The 23,784-nt window shown below is 35.7% G+C and overlaps 1 protein-coding gene across 2 annotated transcripts in view; it reads right to left on the bottom strand.

The window, feature by feature from the left end:
• Positions 1-791: 791 nt before the first annotated feature.
• Gabrg2 (gamma-aminobutyric acid (GABA) A receptor, gamma 2) overlaps positions 792-23,784 on the bottom strand; it is a 90,961-nt gene continuing 67,968 nt past the window's right edge. Inside the window, exons 7-10 of one of the 2 annotated variants that reach the window (XM_005376277.2) lie at positions 12,099-12,251; positions 6,968-7,173; positions 4,630-4,653; positions 792-3,228 (exon numbers count right to left, since the gene is read on the bottom strand). In XM_005376277.2, coding sequence (XP_005376334.1) covers positions 2,953-3,228; positions 4,630-4,653; positions 6,968-7,173; positions 12,099-12,251 — 659 coding nt within the window. In that variant the 3' untranslated portion in view covers positions 792-2,952. The remainder of the gene's footprint in view (positions 3,229-4,629; positions 4,654-6,967; positions 7,174-12,098; positions 12,252-23,784) is intronic. The other variant, XM_005376278.2, reaches the window with a different exon arrangement.

Here is a 23,784-nt window from a genome sequence, read left to right as displayed (position 1 = left end):
TTAGTGAAGGACCAGAGTGTCTTAGTCTGTGGAGAATTTAAAAGACTTCAAGAACATATGATACTTTCTCTGGAGTTAGGCTGATCAATTCCACATGTTTTCAAAATTGGGGTGTACAACTCTTTGAGGTTATTTCAGCCTTTAGAATAATGAATCTGCTATGTAAGTTTCTTTTCTTTCTTTCTTTTTTTTTTTTAAACAAGAGACCTGGAATTCCAACCTAGTTTAAGAGTCTTGATGCAAACTTTCCTTAAATATGATACACCATGAGACTGCCCCACTGTAAGGCAACTATGGCTACTGACTGTTGCTTTTGGGAGGGCCAAATTGAAGGGGGTGGAGGAGCAGAGCACCTGTGCACAGGAGACATTGGAAATGAAGTAGAGATCTTAACCATTTGTTGAGTGTTATTATACGGGGTGACTTTACTATGCCCGAGTTATAACTGGCAACATGGAAGCTTCTAAAGGCTGATTTGACAACCTGTGAAGTATTGGTGAGTGCTAAATTTAGGACCCAAACTCTAACACCGTAGTTCATATTTGCAACCTCATCAAAAGTCTTGGCATAGAGGGAGTGTGAGCACTGATAATGTTATAACATAGCTGCCTTCCTTATTTATGCTAAAATGCATCTCTTAATTCTTTTAAAGAGAAGAGAAGCTCCTTGTGAATCATGGTCATTAATTTCACAAATAAATATCACTGAAATGTAATTTGGAGGATTGAGATAGTAAAGAGGGTCCCAGTCCTTAAGAAAAACAGTCCAACCAGACCACTGAGAGGCCACCATAGATTAGAATGTAGATTTTTTTATTGTAAAAGTACATATGTTAGGCAATTCCCTTTCTGAAAAGGTTTTCAAATACACAGACAGGGAGCAGCTGATAATTAAGGATTAGATTATATATAATAGATACCATATTGGCAATACTATGCACACATTAAAAAGCTAGCTTTTTTAAGTGTCCTCATTACAGAACACATTTCAAGCTGACAATAACAACATATTTCTCATCATTGAAATTTTCCCACAACTCTCCCCAAAATTCCACATTTAATATTTCAACAATTGAAAACAAGAAAATAATTCATTCTATTTACATTTGAGGTTAAATACTAGAGCACTGATACATCAAAAGTTTGTATAGTTGGCAGCTAAATGTATTTCAAGATTCATCCAGATGACTTGATGATGATTTTACATGGTTTTGTTTCAACAAAGCCGCTCTTTCTTTTCTATTCTTTTTAGATTATCTATAAAGTTATACTAGCTATGATTAAGTTCTGACTTAGAGAAATGATTGCCATAAAGAATAACTGATGAGGGGTACTATTCTAGAAAAATAAGGATTCAGGATGAGTATATGAAAATTGAGCTGAACCCATCATGTTTCAAGTCTATGGCAATCACTTGATTTGATTACATTACAGTCTAATGAGGCCCCTGTCCCAGGCCTAGTGACCTCAATGTAAGCCATTCATTTGTTCTTTAAATTTTTAAATTAATCCTCAGTGCATCTTTTTCTGAGTATAGACTACTACATTCCAAACATCAGTCAGGTATGAATCTTGCTTATGCTTGTCATAAATTCACTAGCAGAATTTTGAATGGGTCAGAACTGACTCATACCCGGACCTGGAAAAATAAACAATATCTATGCCCCAGTAGTCATTTCTGTACGCAAACATAGGACAGAGATACTATTTTAAAAGAAGTACAGACTGCCTACAACAGTTTTTTCAAGATTAAAAAAATAGCCACAATTCATCGGATCCTCTGGTTATTTGTATAAGATCAAACAACACTTGCTAATGCCATTGTGAATGGATGGATCCCTCTATCCAAGACCAGCACAGACAGATTCACTAGAAGCTTAGAAGAGCAACTCAACTCAATTCAAAATTTATTTACTGAGCACTGTGTACCAGGCACTGCGCAAGGTGCTGAGAACCCAAAGAAGAAATGACAGAGATTCTGCCCACAAGGCACTCACAGTCACTAAAAGCAGATCTTGAGATGGAGAGTAAGTTCTGTTAAGATCTATCATCCTAAAAGGAAGAAAAAATAGTGGCAAGCAGATACCATCACTTGATACTCCACTTAGGAAACTGGGCTTACTTAGACTTAGAAAGTGTCAGCTCATCAGCCTATATTTTACTCAAAGTTTATAATATGTCAAACAAGGAGATAAACAACCCTGAATCTTCATGCATGAAGGAGAAGGCATGGAAAATTCCTCCCTCCAATTGTTACCCCAAATCTTTGCAATTACATTCATAATTCTTTTAAAGCCCAAAGACACAAAATAAAAGACAGTACATTATGATGATAACTTCAATCCATTTATTTTGGCTCTAAAGAGAGGCATGCATTAAACTCGAAGCATTCTGTGTTACTGAAATATTTACATCATTGTACATAGGATGTGGAGGAAATTTTCTTCCTATCTTAGGAAAAAAGGCATAATAAGTTTCTAAACTAGTCTTTTATATTTAAGTTGAGTTGTGATTCTTCTCAAATGAGAGATGTATTCTATTGTGTTCAACTTTATCACAACTTGACCCCAAGTGAACAAATGATATAGTATTGGACATCTGCATCTAATTGCATTATGAATCAGGTAAGAATAACACTACTATATAAATAGCCAGGGCTTTCACTATATCAGTTGCTATCACTATAAATTACCTTGCTTGGTTTCACTGTTCTGGCCCTCATTTTACTTTGCCTTGCAGGTTTGAAACACAGCACACACTGAAGTTCAAATTACACTAATTAATGGAAAGTTGGGCACAAACAAAACATTATACAATTTACAGTGTTATGACATAGAAACAAACCCAGATCATTACTGACTACTCAGGGGATTCTTTAAGTGGACTTAGAAAGGACATCTTCCTTCCATGAGATTCAGAGAATAAGACCCACATCGATAAAACCCATATCTCCTCACAGGTAAAGATAGGAGACCCAGTAAACCAGATTGAACAAGCAGAAGGCAGTGGGGAAGAAGATTCGAGCATATGAGTCCATTTTGGCAATGCGGATGTGTATCCTCCCATGTCTCCAAGCTCCTGTTCGGCAATCTTCAAAGCAGCAGAAGAAACTGGCACAGTCCTTGCCGTCCAGACATTCGTACCCGTATTCCTCATCCCTCTCTTGCAGGTGTGTGGCGTTGTTCATTTGAATGGTTGCTGATCTCGGGCGGATGTCAATGGTAGGGGCCTGAGACAAGGGTAGGGAAGGAGGGGGAGCAAAGTTAGTTATACTTGGAGGTTCTTAGACTCTTTCTCCACAATGCATGTCACCAATGTGATGATGAATCTGAAAATGGATACTCAGGAAATTGCTATGACATCGTGATCTACAATGATAAAATTGAACTCAGAAGGGTAGCACATTTGCAGATTTCAAGGTTTGAGCTTAAGCAGTGCAGCTGAAAATAATATCAAGCTAGTAGCTATAGCAAGAATACTGAACACCAAAAGAACTCAAAGTTTAAAGATTTAAATCAAACTACATGAAATCTTGTAGTAATTATTAGATGTGAAGTTGGTTAACATGAAGGTATTCAATGGTACTGCATGTGAGTGAAACAGAGAAATAAAAAGGCATCTATTTTGAAATCAAATTCTATGTCATGCTTACTTATAGGCAAAGAGTAAACCTCATTATCACATTGAGCAAATGTGTTAAATGATGTTAATAGCAGATGTTAAAATATATATGTAAATATAAACATTAAAGCTTCTCAAATTTATATTGAAAAGGCTTAAATTTGAGGAGAATATGATACTCTGTCTAATATTCTCAAACTTTAAGCTTAAGAATGCCAGCAATATTTACTTCCATATGTATGAAAATTCAGAAAAAAGAATGTAAGTGCTTATCAAACTCATTTTAGCATTTGAGGAGAAACTAGTATTAGTTAACTTTGCTAATCTATTAATGTTCTTCCAGAGCAATATCAAAATTTCTATAAAACTAAAGAATTTGTTTAATTTTAATTTGTCTGAGTTAGCTTTAGGATAATATGAAAACAAATCCTTATTTCTTTTCACCAGCTATCAGAATTAAATAGAAATCTTCTCACTGTATTTCATACAGACAGCAGGCTGATAATTTGCCATAGGATGAAAGGATGGATATTTTAACTTAGTCTTTTAAAGACAGTATTTTCTTATAAAATTCACAAATGTAGTCCAGAAAAATGGACAGTAAGTTTACAAAACAATATTTACTATTCAATTTTTAAATGAGGATTTACAGAGTTAAATTCAGTCTTAAAAGGATACATTTATGGTAGTTATAGACAGTGAAATTGCATCAATTTTAATCTGAAGAGAGAGGATCAAATTTGGCTCTGATGTTTAGAGAGACCCTCTTTACCTGCTCCACATCATGAGGCTTATAGCTTTGGAGCTCGATGTAAAATCAAAATTTATGTGAATTAGTGTACAGTTACTGAATCAACTTTAGAAATCCACAGGACTTTCTTAGTCTTGAACATGATATCATTAGCAGAAGACTTAAATGTCTACTCATAAAAAACAAAACACCATGTAAGCATCAATACTTAAATTCAGCAGTTGCATGCAGTGAATTCCCATTCCAAAAACATTATACCTTGAAGGAAAACATCCGAAGAAGCTTTGGGTTTGTAGACAGAAAAGAGAATCGCATTTTTTTAATAAAAAGAAGGAAAAAGGGAACAGAAAAAAAAAAAGAGAGAGACAAAATAAGATAAATTAAAAATACATTTTGAAAACATAGTAGTTAAAACAAACTGAAATTATGAACACAGAAGAAGAGCTCTGAGCTTTGGGCAAAGTATATGTCTAAAGCAGGAAAGTGGAACTTAGTGATTATAGAGAAATCAGCAACAAATTAACCCACAATTATCTGATGGCAAAACCAATCTTGAACAATTGTGAATGAACTTCCTATTGTATGACATCCCTGTATTAAAAAAAAAAAACCTACCGATTCATTTTCTAAATGCCATCAAGAAGGCTTTAATAAGTCAATATTGAGAAAATGAACAAAGATTTATTACACAGGAAAATGAAGTTTTAGTTTCTCATTCACCATTTAGGCCCTTGCTAGTTTTTATAAATTAATGAATTGGTGTAAATTTTATGGTAATTTCATTTTCTTATGTTCTTGAATCCTCTTTCCTGTCTTGTTTTTTCTCTGCTACTTCTATGACCCTGGATTAAGAAACCCAACTGTTTCTATTTTTGTAACAAATCCACTCAGCAATGACACCTCTGGGAGAGAAGGCCATAGGACTTTTTCTAAAGAACTCTTCAGAAGTTGTCTGAAAGCCAGGCCTCATACTCTTATTATGGCTTGCAGGTGGTAATGTGGAGTATCAAAAGAGCCATCTTCTTGAGAGAATGAGATGGAAAGTGAAGGAGGGGAATCAAACAAAAAACAGTGCAACACAGAAAATAAAACAAGGATGGAAAATATGAAAAGGCAGAAATAGGCAAACAGGCGAAGGAAGGACAGCATAAAGTATAATAAATATTTGGGGAATTAAAAAGAATCATTTATGTTTTTATTAATCACCAAGAATAACTATGGTTCTTTCTTTATCAGCTACAAAACTCATATTCAAATAAATACATGCCACTTGCAGGATTTCATGTGGGCTTCTGGAGCTGCATCGTTGTGATATAACCTCGGAACAGCTAGATTCCTTCTTTATGTTTCAGCTAGAAGGTTCATGAATCAGATAGCTTGCCACTGTCATGCCTGTCATGTCTTAGAGCAAAGCCAGGCAAGGTTATAAAGCCAGGATGCATGGCCACTGCCTGAGCTCCTCTCTTAGAAAGCTCCTCTGAACCGCACAGTGTGACCAGGTAATTAAATCATAGCTACATGCTCTCTCCAGCACTTGCAATGAAAGACAGTTCCTTAGGCATTTTCATTTGTGTCTCATTCTCACTATTTAAATAGTATGAACAAAAGTCATCCTCCCTTTCTCCAAATCATGTAGACACTGAGAGAAATCTAGGTTGGTAACTGTATAAATGATCAACTTTCACCACCAACTACCAAAAACAAGGACTTCTATGTGATTCTCAGATATTTTTTGGTTTTGCTTGTTTACCTCCTTTACTACATTTCCCATAGAAACCTTAAGTATGTTTATTTTTAACAATATTAATTTTATTATATATATATATATATATATATATATATATATATATATATGAAAACAAAGATCTGGGGAGATTAAGTAACTTCCTAAAGCATAATGAGCCATTTGTTTTAAAAACAAAAGCACACATGTTAACACCAACCAATAGAGGCCCTCTAGTGCAGCACACACATACATACATACACACATACATACACATACTCACATACACATACACACATTAAGTTATTTGCAAAAATGTGGTGATTCTTTAATCTTCAAGGACCTGAAGCTTCCCAGTCTTGGATGAAAGTTTAATTTAAAATATCAGTCATAGGGGCTGGGGATTTAGCTCAGCGGCAAAGCGCCTGCCTGGCAAGCGCAAAGTCGTGAGTTCGGTTCCCGGTACCGGAGAAAAACCAAAAAAAAAAAAATAAATAAATAAAAAATAAAATATCAGTCATTTAATGTATTATACTAAGTTGGACAGAAAAATGGAAATTAATGAAACCTAGAATAATAGCAAATAGCATATCAGTGCATTCTTCAGCAATAATTTTGATCCCCACAAAATGAAGAGAGCAGGTAGTTACATTAGGAAAAGGAGTCTGACTTTGAGAGCAGGTCTCTCTCAAGAAACTGGCGACCATAAATTTATCTTTATGAAAGAACAAAAGCTCACTCACTGCATTTTCACTTTGAAGACCAAAGTGCCAAGCCTAGCACACAGATAAGCTAATAAAACTAAACCAAGTCAAATTTATGTGGTCTGTCTGCATAAAATTCTCAGTGATCACAATGGGAAATGATACATACAGGGTTTTTCTTCTTTTTGTCTTTGTCCTTGCTTGGTTTCCGATTGCTGACAAAATAATGCAGGGTCCCATATTCCACCAGAGCAGAAAAGACAAAGATGAAGCAAACAGAGACGAAAAGATCCATTGCTGTGACATAGGAGACCTTGGGGAGAGATTTCCGGGCAATGGTACTGAGGGTGGTCATTGTCAGGACAGTAGTGATACCTAAAGAGAGGTACAAGAAAATGGATGAGGTTATAGCATCAGCCAGTTGATGACTTAGTCACTACAGAAGTGAAACTTCTTTTATGACTTCTGATAAGTAACCTCAGTAATTGGGAAAGACGGTATAACTAGAATTCTCTCTCCTTACAAATATTACTATGTGCTGGCTCTCAGTTTTGGTGACAAGCACTGAATATATATTGGCAAATGTACTAGATTTAGAAGGCCCAATTTTGGTATTATTCTATAGATCTGTTTGCTTTTCCTATAACAACTGGTAGGATGTCTCTCTACTCCAGAAGTAGTACATCCATCTGTTTACCATCACCAAGTTTGTGGTGGATTTCTCCCAGGAGTAAAAGATGACAAAGATGTCATCATTTAATAGTATGCAGTGACTATTATTGCTGACTAAGAGACTCCTAGAAAACAATCGGATTCTCCTGACTCCGAAAGATGTAGGGCAGCTCACAGGGAATCAGTTAGATTGAACAGAAGAGCATAGCAAAACTGCATAGAAGAAAAGTGGCATCATTTAGGAAAGGAGAAACAAACAATTTCTCTCTAAAATATGGGTCACTGGCAGAACGTGCTCAGAAGACCAAGGAGCAGAGCGAAACCAGTTGAAGAAGCACTAAGAGAAGATTAAAAATTGGCATATTTCTTCTGACTCTCTCAAGCTCTCATTTGTCAGAGCCATTTTTAAAACATTTAACTATGACTCCAAAAATATGTGGCTCTCTTGGGTAGTTAGTCTTAGCTGAACATTCAAGTTTGCAGTGTACATATGGTGCTATGAAATCCCACTGAGGGGGAAAATAGGTGTTGAAACGACCTCACAGGAAAGAACAGGCCTTAAAAAAGGAGAGGAGTGATCAAGGGAACTATACTTATAAAGGCCAAAGGCTTTACTACTCATTGTCTGATGATCCATCTCTCTATTTGGTATTTTCCGTGACAACAGATATGTGTCTCGTGACCTTTGTAAACTCACAGCTGAATATAGTGCTGGGTCTCAGTACACATTTGTAGAAAGAAAATGAGAAGTAAAGAATCAATGACTACTTGGGCTCCAGGGGGAAGTTTCGCTGGGAGTTCCCCTGTCTGTCTTTCTTCTGGCTTTCCAAAATTAATAATACTGTATTCATCTGCAAATGCAGTAGCAGCCTGTAATGCTCCCTGTTTCTCATTAGAGGTCAATGTTTGATTTAAGAGTAACATTACATCTTTCCAATCTAGCTCATAGTTCTGAGTGAGGCCTCTACATACCCCAGTGTAATTATCAGGGTCATCTAGAAATTTTCCAAGATCTAACTTTATCTAAATTTTAAGAAAGAATCAATGAATAGTATATTTGTGAATGATCAAAGAGGCTCAACTTCCATTTGAGAATAGGACTCTATATTTATGATATGTAAGAGACTGTTTAACACCCCTTGGCCAGATGTGACAGTAAGCACTTTATATATTATCCAATAAAATCTTTACAATATCCCTGTGATGTATCTTATAATTGCTTCTATTCTTTCCTGAATAAAGGAAGAAGAAAAACTCCATGCTAGTAAGTGCTAGAGATGAGAGAAACCTAGGCAGTTCGACATCAAATGCTAAACTTTGAACCACACTGCTGTATATTTATATGACTATATGAAAATGCATTAAAAATATGCAACATGAAGCATCAGACAGATGGGAGTTATTGAAGATCACAGTGCTAATTTGGGAAAATGATGTGGGTCTGATGGTCTCCTGTGTATTGGCAGGTGGCAGATCCTTTAGGAGGACAGCCTAGTGGAAAGAAGTTGAGCTCCCATCCATGGATCTCATGGAAAATGACCAAGACAGGACACCAATATTTAGCAATGTCTTAATGAAAGTTACAAACTGATATCATTTATTTTAGGAAAACAAGTTCTCTTTCTTCAACTTAAAAACCTTTAATTAAGCTGTCTTTGCATTAATTCATACTAGAGTTCTTGATTTACCTAATTACAGCTATTTTTATTAAAAACTTAAAAATTAAATTGGAACCATGACCTTTATTTCACAATCGGGCTTCAAGTCACACTTGACCTATGACAAATGAGAATGTCAGTGTTTACAGTGGATAATACAGATGAGTTCATTTTAGAAAGTCTGGCATAGGATAGTTTAAGCCAACAAATTATGGCACATAAATTATATACTCCCTGAACTGCATGGAAGATTATCACAACTATGTAATGTGCAATCTTAAATAACTGATTCTTAATATTTTCATGATGCTGCTTGGAGCTACAGGGAATACAATTACTATGACATCAAGAATAAGAAGTAGAAAAGTCAGGAGTGTTATCTGATTCACCAATCAACAGTTAGATACCTTGAAATGGTTTTGTAAATCTAGTTTTATTGAACAAAGAGATTAGGCTTTTCTTACTTGAGGTAGATGAAAACTGTAACTTTTACTAAGAAAATTACCTTTTTGGGAATGTTGCCTCACCTCTGATTACTTGGGTGAAAAACATTTTTATTTTCATGCATCATCACTGCAGTATGATGAAACCTCACTAACTACCATCTGTGTACCAAACTACATGCAAACATTATCAGCTTCAGGATGACTGTTCTCCATACGCCAGTCATATGTGTTCAGAAAACAGCTGGCATCTTTGAGCAATCATGGGCTATTTAGCTCACTCATTGGAGAAGTTGAGTCTAACTGATCTTTAGCAATAAGCTTAAAGTCTGCAGGCATGAGTGCTCAAAGTTATAGCCTCTAACTCTTGAATGTAAACACTGGAAAGGATAACGGAGCTCAGTGAAAACTAGAGCAGCATTCTGAAAGGTGATCGAGCATGACAATTTTTTTTTTTTTTAATTCTTAACACCCAGGCCATGCTTTTGACAAAGTGAATTACCACCTGTTGGGTTTGTCCTCATAGCACAGTGCTGGGTATCGATAAGAATGCATTTAAAAGAGCATGCCTGAGTTGTAAATAATCAAGGAACAGGGGTATCTGCATGATATTCTGGAGTCTCTCCCTCATTCCTCCACTCACCTTAATCCCTTCTTCCTACATAGTCTTTTTGCCCATGTACAATTGCTAGTGAGTGACTGAATGAGCTACCTATGTGGTCACAGAAGGGAGTTTATCCAGCAGGAGTCCAGGATTCAAGAGAAGAGATTAAAATCTTTTCCTTTAAAATGCTTTTTGGGAATAAAGTTAACTGGGATATATGGATACATTTTCCATCTATTTGTAAGGATATACATCCATTCAGTACACAGCAGAGCACCAGCTGTGTGACAAGCACTACACTGAAAATGAAACCACCTACATTCTGATCTGAGAGATGGACAAGTAAGCATTTGATGCCACACACACTACTCACTAGTGGCAAATAGCAGACCTCAAGTATTAGGCTCCATGTATTTTTGGTTTGTTTCAGCATGCAGCATTAAACATTTGAATTGCTGAACAGGACTTGAAACACAAAGTACTGTGTATAACAGGGAAAATTAAAATAACTTCATTGTGAAACAGATGGGAAACTAAATTAGGTTTGAAAGAGGACAGATATGCAAAAGATGTCTTCTCCAGTACTCATTTCTGCCCTTGGTTTAGTAACCTCATATAACTCGTTTTATCAGAAAAAGGCTACGGTGGCTATCGTTTCTGATGCTTTACTCTCCTCAGTGTTCCTTGTATAGGATAATTTTAAGCAAACACTACAAATAGAATACAGAAAATGATAACATATTTTACACAGGGAAACGTGATTTCTAGAGAATAACAGGTATTCCAATGTCATACTGTACTTGTGACTCGAATTCCAGATTTGTTATACTTCAAAAACCCAAGTTTGATAACAATTGCATGATACCAGTTCTTTAAGTCAGAGGATTAGCGAGGGATGTGCTCCTGGGCATCATGCAGTGGATGAAGGGGAGTGGTGGTATTATACTTCATCTTTCCCTTGCTTTATACCTAGTTAAGTCTTTAGAGTTTTGTGTAATATGACTATTTCATTCATGGACCTAGGCTCTAATGTCCATGGGATGCTGTGGCTTTGTTCTAGTCTATGTACGACTTCTTACTCAGCTGAAGAAAAGATATAAAAATCTAAAATTGATATTACTGTCTATAGTACATTGAGCAAACCTCAAATAACCTTAAAAGTGGTTGTGTTCCCAAAATTTTACAGAAAATATGTTTTTCCAAAGAGTATTCTTGTCCCTGGCTCTTTTACCAAGAATGATTTACTTCAAATATCATCAAAATAATTATATATGTTGCAATTAACCCATAGACTGTTGTGTGCTGGGAAATGTGTAATAATTGGCAAAATAAAACAGAACAGCCTGACTTTATTAACAGCAAGATTTTTAATGATTGAGTGTTTGCATTATTAATATTACAATGTTGGCTGACTTCTAGCTCTCTATGCAACATAACCAAACACAGAAGTAGGAAAAGATAGACAGTTCTCACGAGCTGATAGGAGCAAGTTCAGCATGTTTAGTAACCATAGACTAAAACAAAATTCTGTTGACATGAGATTTTTATTTTTAGTTAATGTAAATGTATTTTAAAATGTGCTAAAGAAAATGTACTGATGTAAATAAGAAAAAATAGAACTGGAGAATGAGAAAAGTTTAAAACTGGTTTTGAAAATATGCTGGCTTGGGCCAGGGATATAGCTCAGTGGCACAAGCACCTGCTTGGCAAATGCAAGGTGCTGAGTTTGATTTCGGGTACCAAAAAAAAAAAAAAAAAAAAAAAAAAAAAAAAAAAAAGTGCTGGCTTTCTTTGAACAGGACAAATGAGCTTCTGTGTAATTACAGACTGAAATTAAAGCACATTAATTTAGGAGGGGAAATAAAGAGTTCTTGTATATGGTACTTACCTAGGAGTATGCAAACATAAGGAAATTAATTTTACCTAAAGACGTTCTGGCTGGAACAGCATCCTTATTGATCCAGAAGGATACCCATGACAGAACCACAATGAGAGTGCAGGGAATGTAGGTCTGGATGGTGAAGTAGCCCATCCTTCTGCTCAGATCAAAGTAGACAGACATGACCACATAGTCTCCTGCAAAAGAACAAAGTACTATACAAGCTTGTATCATAACAGGATGCATTTAAAAGTAAGCGTGTATGCAACTCTCCTGCACACACACTTATATGGTGAGTTTTAAATGTGTGCTATGTTGAAAACTCTTCTAAATACTTGAAATTAAAGCACAGTCAAGCTAAACACAATGCCCACCCTTAACTGAGTCCTAGTTGTTTTAGAAGCAACGTAACTACTATAGATACAAACATTTTTTAATATGTTGGTTATACTGTCTTCCTTCAGATGATTCTTCACTTTGGCTTCTTTTCAGAATTGACATACAATGCATGATTTTTGTTTCTTTGTTTGTTGGGGGAAATTTCTTCTATAGATGTTTATCTTCCCTGCAATGTGCTCTACATTTTTCAGATGATATCTGTCTTAAAACCTTTGTCGAACAGAGAGAAATATCTTGCTGCTTGATATAGATAAATATTTTACTCAGAATTTATTAAAACATTTTCTCATGTTTCACTGAATCTTATTTTATAGCAATGTGTACTACCAGTCTCTTGTACTGACTTTGCCCACATATGTACATAAATAGTACCAACTTTAACTCATCATGGCACATTCACCAGCTCAGGGCCTTTTTGGACTCCAGATAGGTATTCAGTAAGATTGAGTAAAGTAGTAAACATAAGGATGGATCTTAATATTGAAATATAAAACCAACAAATCCAGAAAATATATTAAGAAACTTTTGACATAACAAAGGAGTGCATGTAAATAATAAAGGAAATGTACTACTGACAAGTATTAAGGAATCAAAAAATGATCACAGAGGTGTGCATGAAAATAATTTATTATAAAAAAATGGAAATCTTTGATTTTTCTATAATCATGACATATCAACAATTTTTAAAATTCCATCAGACCAACAATCAGCAAATGGGATCACATCAAATTTAAAAGATTCTGTACAATCAAGGACACCACTAACAGAGTAAAGAGACAACCTATAGAACAGGAAAAATTTTTTACCAGCTTCCCCTCCAAAATTCATCTCCAAGGGGCTGAAGATATAGCTCAGTGGTGCAGCACCTGCCTGGCAAGCGTGAGGTCCTGATTCTGATTCCCAAGACAAAAATATCCATCTCCATTATTTTTTATCATTCCAAATAAAACATAAGCATGTTAATTTTTGAATTTGCAAAATATACTATGGATTCATATGTACAATGAGTTACTAGACATTTACATTTTGTATGTTTCCTTAGAGAAGATCACTTTCAAAGATCATATCAGAATTCACAATGAGAGATACGTGGCACCACTTTTCAGATGTTGCTTCTTCTTTGTCAGTAAATAATATTTAATTTTGAAATATATCCATGGTCAGAATCAAATTACATTTCAACTTAACTATATGACTTTATACGTGTGTTTCTCTACTTGGCTTCTTTAATCTGATTTGAAAATACAATTCATAAGAAGCTTCATGAAGAGGAGTTTGACTGAGATACAATATTACCACTCCACCCTGTTTCTGGCTACTCTCAGGCTTTACCTCATAGCCTTCCAAGTTGCTGAGAGAGAACATCCTTTATGGATTGTCCTTTAGGGACTAAAGCTGTAAAATTTCCTCAGTAGGGTTTCAAATACTTCTTGGCACTGTGTTTTGGATGGTTTACTTGTGATTACTGGTCTAAGCTAAGTTTGACTGAGGAAGTGATCATGATCCAACACCAAGTGTAATATTAAGCTTCCAGTGAGACATCAGTGCCCCCAAGAAATCAGACAGAAATTATTTAGCAATTGTCATCAAATAATTGAAGGTTGAAGTGTTTAATTAATGATAACAAATTTTACCTAATTCCTTGACCCTATGCTGCGCTATGTTATGTAAATATAAAGACATTTAAAGTCACAGCATTTAGAAAATTAGTTTATCCTCTGCTTTTGTCCTAACTTCAAATATAACAGACATAGACTAGGGTTGGGGAGTAAAAAAAAATGTCACTGATCTTTGCTAAGGTCCATCTTTTTCATTGATCAGAATACCAGAAGCAAATACAAGCTCTCTACTTTTGCATAGGAAACACAAAGAAAGAGTTGTTTATTTTGAAATAATTATCTCCACAGGCAATTTTTATAACCTCAAATTTGCTCCACATTTTAAATGTGTTAAGTTAAAATATACAAATGTGAATACTTCAAATATTATAGAGCCTCCCGATTTTTGTAATGTGTTTCCTCTTTTTCATCATTGAATGGGTATTAGCACTGGCACATTAATGATCTGACTCTTTAAAGGGGAACTTTAATTTTGCCCAACATTAACAAGATAATTATCTCAACTAAAGTCTCCATTTCCCTTTAAGCCAGGGCCTAAGGTTTCAGAGTCTATGTATCTATCAATTTCTATTATGAGCTTGTGAGCATCTTTCATCTTGGCCAGCAAATCTAAAGCTTTTCGACCAGTGGATTATGGATTCAAACTTGGGAACAAGCTGTTTAAGAGCAAAGCAGCTTCACAGCGACAGTCTGGTTCCTGCCTTATCTTCAAGGCTACGTCACTTTTTTTATTTTTAAAAACTCTTGGGCTGAGGAGGCTATAAAATAAAATCCTCTTAAAGTGCTGCCTCAGTGATTTCCCAAGTCAAATGGTTTAAATGCCAACCAAGTCAATGGTGGTTATTTCAGCCTCTCCAAATTTAGTCTTTCTATTGATTTATCCTACTCTACAATGTTTATCGTCATAGTATTTTAAAAGTTAGTTTTATTCCTGCTTTGGTCCACAACTAGTATGTACAAATAGACTGTGGTTAAAGAGAGGAGACATACTAGTTAAAGAGAGGAGACGTTAAAGAGAGGAGACATAATATTAATCACAACGTCCATCCTTTTCCTTTTTATATAAACATCTTATGATTAATTTTAGGAAGCAAATACCAATGTCAGTAAATATGAAGCTGTAATTATTTTTGGCTGTGGACTTAAAAATCATAGGACAGCCTGAAAATCTATATCTATAAGGTAGTTAGCTTTTTATTACGTACAAGAAAATATCTCTTTGCAAAAAATTAACTATTTAATGATAGAGGATTCTTTGCTTCCACTGAATGCTTGAAATAATAAAAATACTTATTTTTCTAGTTACCAATAATGAGAGACTACTAGGTACAAATTCTGGGTTGAATGGCTGGCATATATTACCTTAAAGCATCCTAAATACTCTTCCATGATAGTGGAAGCTCTAAGCCTGAAATGTGTCTTCACTTCATAGTTTCATAATTCTTACTTGTTTTGAAATATATCTTAGTGAGCACTGTACTAGGTAATTTGAAGAGTAAGACCTATAGGATCTTACAGTTGATTCTAAATTAAATGTGTTAAAAGGGAGCCAGACTATAGTCTGTCTACAACCAAGGTAGAGAGATTTCTTTAGGTATTAGGTATTTATCTTGACCATTCCTCATCAAACACTTGAATTTAAGGCATAATTGCAGAGGGTTGATTTTGACATATGGCAGGTAGGAGATTTGATTGGTTAAATTTTCTACTGAGAAAATGTTTTCTGAAATTAAATCTGTACCTCACCTTAACACATAAAATAAATTTAAGATGACCAAAGATCCAAATATATGAGTGAATGTGAATACTTTACATGCAAAATGTATTTTCATGATATTTTTATAGAAAAGGCTTTATTAAGCATCATATAAACATAAAATATGTAAAGACAAAACTTACACATTTGCTGTACAACTTAGAATTCCTGTATTATAAAGTTATATACCTAGTTTTAAAAGGAAAACTGTAACAATTTAATAGAATATCTTCAAACTAAAAAATTAGTCAAAGGCTAATATCACTGACCCTTGACATCACATTAAGATAATAAACCTAAAGGTTTATGATGAAATAACAAAAGGAAAATTCATAAATACTAAATATATAAAAAAAGACTCTCAACTTCAGTAGTGATCAGTACATGCAGAATAAAATAATGTTGCATTTTATATTATTAGATTGGGGAAAAATAAACTGATAGGTAATGTCCAGCACTGACAAGATCTGACCCATAGCAGAACTACTCATTTTTGTGGGTTGGTGAGTATACACTGATGCAAACTTTTTAGAAGGTAATGTGAAAGTATAATAAAACCTATTTTACTTTCAGATTTCTGAAATAAATACTGGTAAAAATGGTATTTCAAATATTGCCTTTCAGTTACCCTCAAGATTTTTCTCAAGGCTCCCTGAGTTCCTAAAAGTGAGAGAAGTCCAAGTTCTTGAGCATAGTCTCAGTCCCTAACTTTCACCCATCCAAACTATAGCTGGGAAGGAAAACCTACCAAATTACAGAGTTCTCTGCATCTTACCTCCAAGTCATCTTGCATCCATCACCTGACCACCATGTCTAGTGGAGGCTTAGTGTCTCACTAACTATTGTGAAATATATTCAGCACTACAGGAACCACTCAGACTGCTTCAAATCTCAGGGCCATCTAGGGACACCTGAGGATGTGAACCCGCTTATCTAGTGCAGGTGCATACTGGGATACAGTTATGTAACCATGACTTAGCACAGGTAAACATACATGCACTGGTTATGACACTCTGTAAGAATGTAAACATGAGATAACAACCTGTATAGGAATTATACAATCAAGATGCAGGCTGCTCTCGGGCTCTTGTGCTGTTGTGATTGTTTCTGCTCCATGCTGCCTACTGTTGTTGCTGATGCCTTACACATGTGTGTTCTTTAATCTTGGGACCTCACTCTTGAGTATCTCCCTTGGGCTGCCCAAGTAGGCCGACATTCTCTTACCTACTAGTTCTTGTGAAGTCAAGGGAAGGGGAAAAACATGAAGCTAAATTGTGGCCTTTACCATTAAGGAATGCTTGTTATATGCTAATACTTTGTGGTGAATTAACTAATGGTCACTTTAAATGGGAACCCCAGCTAAACCGACTCAGCGTGGTTCTGGGTGTGGAAGGCCCACTGAGGATTGTTACCAAAGGCATAAAAGGGAGAACTGAATCATGCTGCTGATTTTCCTGGAGGAGCTTGCCATGGCTGGTTTTCCTGATACAAACTCCAGCTGTTCTCAGCATCAGAGGAACTTGGGTCCTCACTGTTGCTGAGGAGGGCCACTGTTTCCTTTGGGGGAGTTCTGGTCTTTGTCTTGAGCATTGTTTCCTGCTTTCAGCGCAGATCCCCAGCCTGCTGGCACAGATCCTTACACCACTGGTGCAGACTTTCTAGCTTCCACTGCTGACCTTTGAGCCTTTCTGGTGCACATCCCTGATAAGGACTTGCATGAGATGTTGCTGTGGGCTCTAGGCCTCTGGTTGGACTCATTGAAGACATTGCCATAGGCTCTAAGGGTTCAACTGGACTCTTGCAGGACATTATCATGGGATCAAGTCCCTTGGTTGGATTCTTCAGGTCTCTAGTGTATAGACAGACCTCTTGTACTCTTCTGTTTTTGACTTTTTGTGTGAATATTATAAAATAATCCTATAAATTATGTGTCCTGTATTAAAACTATTCTCTTGTAAACAACTGACAACAAACTCATAGCTCAACTTCAAATATTCTCCTATTTCTCATCTTTACAAATGACTCTATAAAAGTCCTGGGGTCAAGATCCTTCTCCAGGGAACTTAGTTTATATCAGTGCACCCTACCCTCTTCCCCATCAGTTCCACACTCCCGCCCTCAGTAGAGATTCGGAAGGGATCTCTAAAAGATACATTTAACCTAGAAAAATTACATTAATTATACCCTTTATTTTTCTTTACCTTTTCCTCACTTGCTTTGTTTTTCTTGTTCTTCAACATTTGCACTTAAGCAGTAGACAAAATGAAAATAGTGATTTTTAAAAGAAAACACATACCCATTATACTTAACATGGAAGACAGTGATGATTCAGTTTCTGCAGCCAAGCGAGCTTGCTCTTTTCTCTCACTAATCAGTTCTGGTCAAGAAGCCAAATTGCCAAAGGATTCTTTGCTAATCATACTGAAACCTGATGAGGTATATTTCTCTTCCCTTTTCTCTTCTTGGTAAGCCGTTAATGTTAGTAAACACACACGGTGATCTTTTCACATCTCAGGGGATTAAATTCAGAAAGATATCCAGAAAAAAATTCCCCAAGTCGTTTGTGAAGTACAAATTTAATATTTTAAAAGCTCGGGTCAATCCCTTCCCTGGTTTTAAAGATTTCTGGTTTACAGTTTACCCAAGATTTTCTTCATGACATTCTGAGCTAAAGAATTTATTACTTTAACAAATAACTATTGAGTTCCTTCTGTGTTATAGGCACTTACTAAATTTTGAGAATAGAATAGTAAATAATACGGGTGCAACTACTTTCCTCACAGAGCTAATAGGATAATTATAATCCAAAGTGAAGTCTAACATTTACCTCAATTATATCCTTTCCATTAGTGTCTTACCTATATTTTCCTATGAAGTTTTACTGAATACACTCAACCCAATAAGGGTTTCTTTTTGATGATGGGCTAAAATAATTGATATCTGAAGAATGCAAGGTGTTTATTTCTGTAGAAATTTCATTTGTTGGGGTCTAGCTTTCAGAGAAGGAGCAGTGAGGGAAGCAGGAAAGAGCAAAGAAAAAATCCTAAGCACAGAATTGCTCCAGCTGGAAGACAACATCTAGGAGGATCTGCACACTACAGTGCTAGTCCTGCCCAGAAGTAGAGGCAGGAACTGTCATTTGTCCCTTGTAGGCTGAAACGGAATGGCCTTAGTCTCTGAGTTGAGAAAGCTGCATTTTAGACACAAGCAGTTCCGTGGAGAAAGGGACAGCACTGACTGGTTAATAGCCAACTCTTAATCATTCAGGGACTGGATGCATCAGCTCAAAAACGGTAAACAGGGCGCCAGCGGACAGTAATAGTGTCTACTGCAGGACCTTCATATCAGGTTAATGGAGTTCAATAACCCTAGTCTTCTCTGAGCATAGCAGCACAAGTCTGTAATCCCAACCCTGTGGGAAGGTAATGCAGGAGGATCAGAAGTTCAAGTCTCACCTGGGCAACTTAGTGACTTGGGGAGACCCTGTCTCAAAATTAAAAAAAAAAAATTAAAAGTGTTGGGATATAGCTCACTGTGAAATCCCTGAATTCAGAGCCAGTACTGAGGGAGAAAAAATTCCTAGTCTTGTCAGTAACTGTGTGATTTCAGGTAATTTGAAATCTAAGAATCTCTTCTTTCCTGTACGTAAAGCAAGGGTAGTAGTAGAGCCCATCTCATACAGGTATGGTGAACATAAAAGCAGTTCATACACAAACTATTCAGTATACTTTCTAGTACTAGTAAAAAGTTTGTTAATGTCACTTAATTCAAAGTAGGTTAATCTATGTAGCTTTAAATACCATACTGATCATTGACAGAGAATCAGTTTGAAAAGATCTTAGAATTTTTGTATGTCTTGCAGTTCTGTCTCCTAGAAGAATGCGTAACTAAGGCTCATGAAAGAAAAAAAATGGCTCATTCAAGACAGCTTCCTGGTGGTAAGCTCTGGAGTCTGCTCACCAAATCTGTGCACCTTCTATAGAATAATCCTATTCACTTTGAACTAGTAGTTAGGACCATGAGAATGAACGGGGAGGAAAGAGTGAAAAGCAGAGAAATTGTTGAATGTAGTTAATGTGGAAAGCTCCTTTAAATAACTGAAGCCAGCAATCTCAAACAATAATTGCTTTCCTTTTCTCTTGAATCTGATATAATGTACACAGTACCTTTAGAGGGCTGGGAACTTAGCTGGAATACTAGCCTACCTGACTCAGTAACAACACTAGAGATTTCCTTTTAGAGAATAGTTTTAGATAAAAAGAGTTTAGTATCTACAAATCTTCCAGTGTAGTGGTTTTCTATAGGTTCACATGAGGAATTTGCTAGCATCAGTTTTATGCACTCCTTTACTATGCAATACTCTTTCATTTTGCTTTTCTCTTTTTAGTACTCTTTATAAATTAGTGCAGCAGTGGTTTTCTTACTCTCTAAAATGCCACCACAAATGACTCACTCAGTGTAGAGTTTCATAGTGCAATTAATTATTCCGAGTCCACCATCAAATTCGAAAAGTGCAGCAAATGAATTCAGTTGGAATCTACTTAAATACACCTACTCTGGCTGAGAAAGTTTAAACTATAGATACAAATGAATATATCTGCTGCTTTGATCCATTAAGAAGGAATGCAATTTCCCATCATAATTAAATCTAACTCCTGAAAATGTCTGACTAGATATTAAAAGCATGTTTTATATAAATTCAGAGCACTTTTTAGTAGCAAATATAGACCCAGGATTCAAGTACAAGTATAGTGATAACAAAGAACATGGTTAACAAAGAATCTAGCCTTGGCTAATTCATTTAAATTATCCAGTAAAGTAAGTAGACACATACTATTGCTGGAGCTATAGTGAAAACCACATTTGCTAATGGTAAGGAAAGTGTTTATGCAATCTTTCAATCACAGTGTGTATGTTAAAGAGAATAAAAAAACAATAACAAAATAACATTTAATTTATAGACAATATAAATAAGGTACTAAATATAGCTTTTGGAGGAAAGTTGTTTCATACAAAGCTTCTCTAACCTTGGTAAGTAAACTTCCTGCTGAATGACAGGTTTTGTTCTGCTTTTTGCCTTTGTTAAAGGACTTGCAACTTTCAGCAATCATAGGGATGCAGCTAATCTTGTTCTTGTTCAAACCAATATCCATATATCTGTGAAAAACATTAATATATCTTCTTCTTAATATAGCTCATAATTTGTGCTGGTAAAATTATGGATTTTGTTCAGCTCAGACACTGAAATACAGACTAATTACATATCAACACCATTTGGTAGTCAAAGGTAACAAAATATTCTTTTTTGTTGTTGTTTTTCTCCGGTACCAGGAACCGAACTCACGACCTTGTGCTTGCCAGGCAGGCGCTTTGCCACTGAGCTAAATCCCCAGCCCCCTAACAAAATATTCTTATATGTGTAGTTACTTTGTGCCCGGCACTAAAAGATCTCCTAGTTGACCTCTTTCACAGGTCTTCTTACAGGAGAAATTTAAAAATGTGAATTACTATTCCACTGTGAGCTCTTATAATGCACGGAAAATATTTTCAGCAGTTCAGAAGAAAGAGACCAACGCTGACATACAATAATATAGTTGAGTAGGTAAGTGGTAGCATAGGGAAATTTGTATGCTCCCTTAAATTAGAGATTATAATTAATTTGTCAGAACTGTAATCCCAGAACCACAGAGGAATCAAAATATTTTGCATATAAGTAATAAGACTGCATTTCACAGAGCAAATGAACAAAAATCATTTCTGTTGTTGTTACTGGGGATGGAACCAAAGGCCTTCACACTAAGCTACATCCAAGCCCGTTTAAAAAACTTTACTTATCTATCATCTGTCTATCTATCTATCTATCTATCTATCAATCTATCAATCTATCATCTATTATCTGTCTACTTATTTGTTATTTTGAGACAAGATCTCACTAAATCACTAAGGTTGGCCAGGCTGGACTAGAATTTAAGATGCTGCTGGCTCCGTCTTCCAAAGTGGTAGTTTTACATGCATACACTGCCATGCTAGGCTAGAAGTCCTACTGGTGGCCTGTGGAAAGGAACAGTATTTTCTGATGGAAAATGGTATGTGAGTCATCCTTGGCAACCAGTGTTTAGCCAGAGGCAGTCACTTGTTCCATTTATTCTAAGAAAAGAAGCTTATTCTCTTGAAAAGCTGTTTGGCAGTCCTGACTTTGGAAAAATCAACAATGTATCAATAATAAGAAGTGAGTTCTTGTCCCAGATTGGTCAGGAACCATTTATAGTATTAAAAAAATATTTTAACTAAATACTCTGGGCCTCAGTTTCTTTTTATATGGGAGATGACAAAATCTACCATAACAACAACACAGAGTTATTGTTTTGATTAATATTTCATGTAATTACCACCATTTTGAGCCCCTTTTATGTGCTTGGGACTCTGCTATAGAATGCCACCCAAGTCCTGTGTTTGGGTGTGGTCAGGCACATCTCAGTGATTAGTATATAAAGTTTCCCAATGTGTACGACCTGACAGCTGCTTACATTGGAGACAGCATATAATTATGTTTTGACTCTAAATCCAAGGCTTTACCAATATTTCCTACTAGTTCAAAAAAGATAATGGATACAATAAGTTTAGAAAGACACCACAAATATTGGGGATATTTGAATTATGGCATATTCATCCACTAGATGGATACTGCCTTTAGAATTGGAAATAAGCGTTTTCATTCTGAATAATTCCTCTTCTATATAAATTTAATCTTTATAAATATTCTTTTTCCATATAAATTATTAACCTTTGTAAAATTTCTTCCCTTTTCTGTCTAAAATTGTTTCATCCAGGATTTAACATTTCTGCCAATGTTTTAGAACCACAAGAAATTAAGATATTTAAAAAGAAATAAGCTAACACGATAAAGGAGTAAGAAGTGGAGATTATTTAGAAGAACTGTTAAAGCAGCATTTCCCAAAATACATTTCTTGGGGCACTGGTCCCATAGTATACTAAAATTAGGGACTTCTTCAATCAGGAACGTTTGATTTTACTGCGTCATGTGCAACAACCCTGGAGATTAACAAAAAGCAGCAGCATCATTTTTCTGCAACACGGAAGGATGTTTACCTTTAACTTGACATTTTCCAAGCATGTTTTATCTCATAACTAGGTTTTAGAGAACACTTGCGAAAGTACATGACATAGCTGGTTATCAAGACTGGTTATGGCGCATACTTCTCATTGGTGTTTCAATGTCTCCCATCTTCCCTCATTTCTGCCTGACTGTGACACAGAAACTCCCACCCTCTCGAAAGTATTGGAAAGAAAATATTCCACATGTACGTCTTCTGCCTTTATTTAGATTGTGTCACCTCTCTGGTGAAATCAAGACACTTGACTACTTAGGTGATTATTTACTCCATGAATGTATTGCTTGTATTTTCTTTTTGATAGCCTCTCTTGTGTCAAGTCATCACTGATGATAGAGGTTGATATAATAATCTCACTTTTCCCCTACTTTGGACACTTGGGAGGTACCAGCCAGCTATTCTTAGCAGATACATGGATCTTGCTCACCTCTTCTTTCAGTTAGTGAACACCAAAGTCAGCCTTGGAAAAGAAGTAGTAACAGTCTAAGCCCTACTAATTAAAGACTAATCCTGCAAAACAATGCTGCAATCAATAAAGATGACATTTAAACATTATCTGTACATATGATGACCATATCACACGAGTTCCAAAATCTAGAGACAGAACTCTTGCTACATTATTATAACCTTACACCTAGAAATGTTTTTCTGATTAAATAAGCATTTTAGTAGAAAATAGTTTTCTTGTTGTTTTCATCCTTTTGGTGAGCCTGATTTAATTTCGCTTTTGAAGTTGGACCCGATTAATCTTACCCAGGCATTGACATTTTCTTTTTTTTTTTTTTTTTTTTTTTCCAGCGAATGTTTCTTAGCTTTCCCAGGA

The sequence above is a fragment of the Chinchilla lanigera genome, unplaced genomic scaffold, assembly GCF_000276665.1.
Source record: "Chinchilla lanigera isolate Chin_1 unplaced genomic scaffold, ChiLan1.0 scaffold00007, whole genome shotgun sequence".
Classification (NCBI taxonomy): Eukaryota; Metazoa; Chordata; class Mammalia; order Rodentia; family Chinchillidae; genus Chinchilla; species Chinchilla lanigera.
Note: the sequence above shows the minus strand (reverse complement) of the source record. Positions and strands in the feature narration are given on the sequence as shown.